This window comes from Malus domestica, chromosome 13, assembly GCF_042453785.1.
Source record: "Malus domestica chromosome 13, GDT2T_hap1".
NCBI lineage: Eukaryota > Viridiplantae > Streptophyta > Magnoliopsida > Rosales > Rosaceae > Malus > Malus domestica.
In genome coordinates, this window is record NC_091673.1 from 6,011,202 (window position 1) to 6,018,267 (window position 7,066).

The 7,066-nt window shown below is 37.1% G+C and overlaps 2 protein-coding genes across 4 annotated transcripts; both read left to right on the forward strand.

Annotated features, from left to right (window-relative positions):
- The first annotated feature begins 1,382 nt into the window (after positions 1 to 1,382).
- On the forward strand, positions 1,383 to 4,163 carry LOC103451950 (serine/arginine-rich splicing factor RSZ21-like). 3 transcript variants are annotated; one of them, XR_531734.4, is made up of 7 exons: positions 1,389 to 1,591; positions 1,759 to 1,868; positions 1,982 to 2,070; positions 2,236 to 2,473; positions 2,786 to 2,914; positions 3,114 to 3,311; positions 3,441 to 4,163. XR_531734.4 is itself a non-coding variant. In XM_008391401.4 (6 exons), exons 2-6 carry the CDS (start codon positions 1,780 to 1,782, stop codon positions 3,118 to 3,120), a joined length of 552 nt encoding a protein of 183 aa, XP_008389623.1. In that variant the 5' UTR covers positions 1,383 to 1,591; positions 1,759 to 1,779; the 3' UTR covers positions 3,121 to 4,163. The 3 variants fall into 3 exon arrangements, 2 of the variants coding, with proteins under 2 accessions (XP_008389623.1, XP_008389624.1); XM_008391401.4 differs by having other exon boundaries at positions 1,383 to 1,591; positions 3,114 to 4,163; XM_008391402.4 differs by lacking the exons at positions 3,114 to 3,311; positions 3,441 to 4,163 and having other exon boundaries at positions 1,436 to 1,591; positions 2,786 to 2,918.
- A 1,294-nt stretch (positions 4,164 to 5,457) lies between these two features.
- Positions 5,458 to 6,785, forward strand: LOC103452359 (uncharacterized). The gene is made up of 3 exons (XM_008391853.1): positions 5,458 to 6,439; positions 6,572 to 6,663; positions 6,771 to 6,785. The coding sequence occupies exons 1-3, from the start codon at positions 5,458 to 5,460 to the stop codon at positions 6,783 to 6,785; spliced, it is 1,089 nt and encodes a 362-aa protein (XP_008390075.1).
- The last annotated feature ends 281 nt before the right edge of the window (positions 6,786 to 7,066 follow it).

The window sequence follows — 7,066 nt, forward strand, 5'->3', positions numbered from 1 at the left end:
TTTCTATAAGATTATTTTAGTGTATCTTTTCGGAATTCTTTTTACGTTGCGCAATATTAAATGTTACGAATATTTGATAATATGAATTAATTTGGATTATTTAGTTTTATAAATTCAGATTATTCAATGATTGTGTATTTAATAAATAGATTATTTTCTTGTAGGCGGTAAATTATTCAGATAGTTTGAGTATAAGACGATATGATGTTTGAAAGCATTTTTCTTATTTTATTTTTATGTTCGTCCAACCTCTTCACTATAAATTTAAAGCTTCTTTATAATTTGCTTCCATACGAGGAAAAACACTTTATGAACAAAAAAATGCTTTTAAATGTGTTTCACTTAAGAAAACTTGGAAGTTTTTCATGAAACACTTGGAACTTCTAATAAATTTCTAAACGTGTTTATAACAACATCACTTCCACTAGAAAAGTTTTCCAAGTACGTCATTAGTCTTGTTTGATGAGAAATATTAAACGCTTACACGCCATTTTGTAGAGTTTATGTTTCTTAAGTTATTTCTAGACAATAAATAAGGACTTTCAAATGGAGTAAGCAGAATCATTGGAAATACGACATGGATTAATAAAAGGGGTGAAATAATGTGAAGAAGTAAAAATTTATCCTACGAAAATGATATGAGAAATATAGAGCTCGTTTGAAAGTTATTTTAAAATTACTGAAAAAACTTTTAGTGAAAATATTTTTGGCTTTTTAGCCAATATGGTCTATGAAATTTGCATAACTCCTCACTTTGGTGCATGAGATTTGAAATCAATAAAAGTGGCACTTGAGATTGTTCATCATCAATTATTTTGGTCATTCCATAAAAAATCTCCACTAAATGTAAATGACAAAAATACCCTCATTTTTTTTGTCAAATCATTTTGACGTATTGTTTGTTAGATTGATGGTATTTTTGTCATTTTGATTGTTTTTAACATAATTTTTTGCGGAATGACTAAAATGATTGATTTTGGACAATCTCAAGGATCACTTCTATTGATTTCAAATCTCAGGGACCAAAATGAGGAGTTATGCAAATCTCAGGGACCATTTGGCTAAAAATCCAAAATTTTAAGACCAATCTTTAGTAGAAATCTAAGTGGATTATAGAAAAACATTTTAAGTGCTTCCTGCAAGAAGAATATATATGGTACTTCTTTCAAAAAATACTTATATGCTTTTGGAAACCCAAAGTCAATTTCACCAAAAGCATTTTCAGTCGTTTTAAAAGTATTTTCAAACGAGCCCATAGGCATGTGTTAGCAATGCCGTAGAATGGCTTTGGATATTAAAAACGACATGCCGTTCAGACACCCTTAGAAGTCTGGGCCTTGAGAGCAGATAACTTTACATATAAGCCCAATAGCGGGGCAGTTGGGCTCCCGAAACTCACAGACAAGGTTAAAAGAGGAGATTCACCATAAGGGCTAAAAGGGGAATGTACAATCAGTCGAAGAACACGCGGGGAAATTGGTTCTGGTTTCTAGGGTTTAATCGGGCTCTGCGATTCCACCCGCAGAGCATCCAATTCGTTTCCCCATCGCTCCGATCAATCAAAGTTCACAAATTCTAGGTTTTTTTCAAGGTAATATTCAATGCTATTTTTCCCTCTTTTCGTTTCGTAAATCATTGAACTTTCGATTTGTTCTAATTTTTCCTGGAAAAGTTCGATTATTTCTGGAATTTAAATGAGAATTTGTTTTTATTAGATAAATTTGTGTTATATATATATATATGTATGTATTTTGCTAGGTTGAAGGTGGTATTGCGACGATGACTCGGGTTTATGTTGGGAATTTGGACACTCGAGTGAACGAGAGGGATTTGGAAGATGAATTCCGGATGTTCGGCGTTCTTCGCAAGTATTTTCTGCTACATTCCTCTTGTTTTTCGTTGTCTTAACGAGTCGTGATCAATTTTCATAGGTTCGAAGGATTCGTGTTGCTAACCAATATTTTTATGAAATTGATGACAGTGTATGGGTTGCACGAAGACCGCCAGGATATGCATTTATTGAATTTGATGATCGCAGGGATGCTCTAGACGCGGTTCAAGCTTTGAATGGTTTGCCCAACTATCCCACTCTAACTGTATTTGTGTGTGTTAATTTGTTTTGTTTTGACTTTTGCAACTATAAGTGATAAGTTGGTGTCGTATTATCTTTTGCATCATATCTTCATTTATTCTGGTAGATGCAAAGCTTCCTATCTCCCGTTTTTGTGTATACAGGTAAAAATGGATGGCGTGTGGAGCTTTCTCACAATTCTACGGGTAGTGGAGGCCGTGGTGGTGGTGGACGTGGGCGTGGTGGAGGAGAGGACTTAAAGTGTTATGAGTGTGGTGAACCTGGTCATTTTGCTCGAGAATGTCGCACGCGCGTTGGTTCACGAGGAGTGAGTGGTGGAAGGCGTCGAAGTCCATCCCCTCGACGCCGCAGAAGTCCCAGTTACGATGGCTGTGGGCGCAGGTGGGACCATCTTTCTTTTCTAACTCACTCTGTTAAAATTGTGATTCTGTATTTTGATGACCCGTTGTCTTTCCATTTTATGCTATTGTTGCGTTGAGTGTTTGAATGGTAATGAGAATTGTTTGTACCCTGATTAACCGCATCCTTCTTGACATACTTGTCTCAGCTCACTTAGAATTTGCCTTGTGCGTGCCAAGTTTTTTTATTTGGAACACAATATTCCTAATGTTTGTCTACTTTTGAATTGAAAATATTTTGTTCTTGATGAGGAGAATTAAAATTATTACACTTAAATGATATCTTTTTTGGCAGGAGTTATAGTCCGCGTAGGAGAAGATCACCTCCACGACGCCGTAGTGTCACACCTCCTCGACGTGGTCGGAGCTACAGCAGGTCTCCTCCACATCGCCCTGCTCGTCGTGCTTCACCTTATGCCAATGGGTAAGTCATGGCTATACAACGTTTGTAAGTCTTGGCTATACAGTGTTTTTACAAAATGGTGAAAGATATAAGCTCGAACAAGTAGAGTGTATTTGGATGTGAACAACTGGTTGAAAGTGTTAGGGCTTTGTGTTTTGGGACTTCTTTTCTTCTTGATATTATCGAGTAGCTGAGTGCATCTGCTTGTTTGCCTTTACAGGGACTAAGCTGGAATTGGAGCAACTGCTGGATGACTTGGAAGGATGATTTCTCTGCTATATTGTAGTTCTAGTAGGATTGACGAGAATCATGTTAGTTATGTCGATGTCGTGACAATGGGTTTTATTAGAAACTTGGATTGGATGACTTGGACATCATTTGCATCGGCTTTCTCACTTCTGCGTGCTAAAAATTAGAGGTTGCTTTCCTACTTTGAAGTTGCCATATTATATCTGTTTATATATGATTTTATGTGAACTCTTTCTTTGTGGTTGGATTTTCATTGTTTGCATTAGATGTTCCTAAAGTTTGTTTGTTTTGATTTGAGGTGTATTTTCGGCTAAAACGGCTTCGTTTCAACACTTACTGCATCTTAGCGCTCACAATTTCTATCTCTGCTCTGCATCCATCGAAGTCTTCTTCTTGCACGAACTTTGGTACTTTGGTTGCACGCGACACCTTTTTATTGCATTCTTCTCCAGCAGAGCTTCATGAACACCCTTTTTTGTTGGTTCAAGAAGATGAAGTTGTTTGTCGCCTTCCCCACCTTGGCACCTCTGCACAACATGTACGTTGGATGTCTACGCGTTAATCTGCTTCTCTTTCCTTGAGAAATTTGGACGCAACTGGCCAAATTAGAGTGTGTCATCATCTACCGTGTATCACAGTAAGACTCCACTTCTTAGTTCTCCACTTGCTGATCGAAGAAGGTGAGTTTGGTTCTCAGTGGTTGAGAGTTGAGCATTTATGGTAGTAGTCTTTGAGCGAAATAGTATGGTTGGTTAATCTACTGACTAAGTCCCAATGAGCTGACGATCTTTTTTGCTTGTGGAGTCCGTTTCACCCCCATCATTAGTCACAAAGGCTTGGTTTTTGACATCTTCTGGTTGCGGTACTCTTATTTGTGCAGCATAATTCAAACCTACCACATACTATACAAGACTAACCATTCTTTTTTTATTGTATGTTCTTTGTTTGACTATTGTAATTAACGATCCAATTAGTGGATGTTGCGAACAGTTAAAAGAATCGAATACCATATTCTGAACAATATCTTGTGCGTAATCGTGCCTTGTTAGCGGATGCTGCAAATAATTAAGAATCTAATGCCATATTTTGTAATTTACGTTGGGGATCAAGTCTAATGTTGATCGAACAAAGCATGTGGAGGTTAATTGATATTTGTCAAAGAAAATCTTAAAAGAAAGAATGTGTTTATACCGTTTGTGAATTTAGAGGACCAGCAGGTTCATGTTCTTACTCAGGTAGTATCTAGTAAAGGTTTTTTTAGGACCCAATTATCACATTGGGCATCTATGATATCTACGCACAACTTGAGGGGAGTGTTGATTTGAGTCCTAAATTGTAAATATTCTAGGAGTCCTATTTTAGATAGGATGAAGATTTGTTTAATTGTAATCTCTGTTGTATTTAGTTTTCATATCCTTGTAATTATATTCCTTATAGAATAAGGCAAACATGCGTGTCAGGGCTGACTTTGAGAATTTGGGGGCCCTATGCAAAAGTCAATTGGAGGCCTTAAAAAGTACTTAAGAAAAAGTACTTAAGAATTTTATTTTTTTATTTTTTTGTTTGAAAAAATAATTTTAGTTTTCATTTGAGTTTCTTTAAATTCTAATAGCACAAACAAATTTAACAAATCAACAAGTGGAAAGGTAGCGTATTGTTTTTCCTTAACTATTTAGAGGGTAAAGATTTGAATTTTCATGTTATTATGTAGAATTTTTATATTATTTTGTGGAAACTTATGCATTTAATAAAAATAAACTAAAAAAAAGGATGGAGACAAGTTTCAAACCCATCACCTAAGCCGATGTAAAGAAGCTGTAATACCACTTGCTCTTATACTCACGTTTATAATATTATACACATACTGCTATATATACGTATATACATGCAAATTTGAAAAATCGGGAACCTTCCGATTTGGGGGCCCTGTGTGGTGCCATCACTTGCACCCGCTCTGGACCGGCCCTGATGCGTGTATATTGTAAACCTTAAATAATAAATGAAGTAACGAAGTATTTTATCGTATTTCTTCTCTTTGTACGCGTTTTGTTGTAAATCACCTAGGTCTAATCTACATGGAGGGAGTTTTTAACTTGGGTGCAACGGGACATGCACGCAGCCTTGACCTAACCATAAAAAAGAATTAAAATTGCAGAGTAAAGTTCAAGTGGCTGAACAATGGTGTCATTTAATTTGTCCTCTGCTCTTTGGAAATTTCATTAATACCCAAAACTGCTCAAATAGTTTAGTAAATGATGTGCTTTGGATTATCAGAAACCTTCAATTGTGAGTGGATCGAACTTGGAAGCGAACCCATGGAAATGGAAAGCTATCTTGTGATGAAGAATCAGAAGCTGGAAGCCTCCGGTATTCTCAGGAAAGCTCTTATAATCCCTGCCAGAAACATCAAATTCTTAACTTTCACAATCCTCACCTCCCTTCCTCTCTTCTGTTTCCTGATTTACTATGAATCCCATCTCCAGAAAATCATGGTTGAAACCTTGAAAACCCTAAACCTGCCGCCGCGTGAGGCCGGCATGAACCGCTACTTGACTTACTTCAGGTTGAGTTGGTCCATTCCAGTTGAGGTATCCAGAAAATTGAACCGAGATTTTCCCAATGAGTTATTTTATCTGGGGTTTCTCTTTGTGGTGCCTCTTCATCTCCTCCATTTCGTAACTGCGATTCCGATCGTTTACTTGGGATCTAAGATACACACAGAAGAGAGTCCAGTGATGACTATAAGAGAAATGGTGAAAAAAACCTTTGACAAAACAAGGCTGAAGGGAACTTTTGTAACATTTTCTTATGTCCTTGTGTTGTCAAGTTATACTCTGCTAGGGCTGACATGGCTAGGAATAACCTACTATGCTGTCTTCCGAAACTTCAATGATTTCGATGCTTTGTTCTATGCTGTACTGTGTTGGCCGGCATTTGTAGGGGTTGTGGTAATGTATTTGGCATGGAGTTCTGTGTGGAATGTGAGTGTTGTGATTTCGATACTGGATGGGGCGGGCGGAATCAAGCCGTTTGGTCAGGCGATATATTTGAGCAGCGGATGTGAGTGGAAAGGGTTTAGTTTGATGCTCATTTTCTTTTTCTGGGAAATAAGTTTGAGGTTGCCTTGCCTCTATTCCGGCTGCTACAAAAGCAGGAATTATTTTGGTGGTATTATTGCACAGGTTTGCTTGTTCTGCTTTGGGAATGTGCTGAAGTGGATTGTCTGCATGATATATTTCTACGATTGCAAGAATCGCGCGGTGGAGAAGAAATTGAAGATGCAGGCTAAGAAGAGAGGTGAAAGCAATGGATGAATATTCTGGTTTCTTGTAGCTCAATTTGTAACTTTCATTTGGTGGTTTTAATGAATGTATTACTTGGAAATGAAATTGTGAAGATGTTGCAACCCTTCATATAATACTATTGCAGTTTGGATGCATCCTTCCATCAAATTATATGTCTTTCTCTTTTACCATATTGATAAGAATTTGACATTTTGCGGCGCCATTGCTAAGGCAACTGTATTATCTCATCGGAATTTCAAAGCGTCCAACAATCTACCGAAACAAAACCAGTAACCACATTGCTGTTACACTGAATTATGTATTACTGCATTGTTGTTACACAGGGTAAGAATTGGTAAATTTTGGTTCTTCCACAAAGTAGGCCGACCTTTTTTCGTTATCTTTTGTGAGCCAAGAGACAAAGTCAAGGATATAACAAACCAATGGCCCCCTTTACATGTGAAAATTAACAACTTTGGGGCCATGGTAGTAATGTTGTAATTAGTCGAGAAACAAATGGGGTTGTTTCAAGAAGAGTTAAAAGCGCTTTCTGACAATTAAAAGCGCTTTCTGACAATTAAAAGCGCTTCGAAATTTGGCAGAAAAACTTACATAGAAATGTTTTTGGGATACAGAGTAC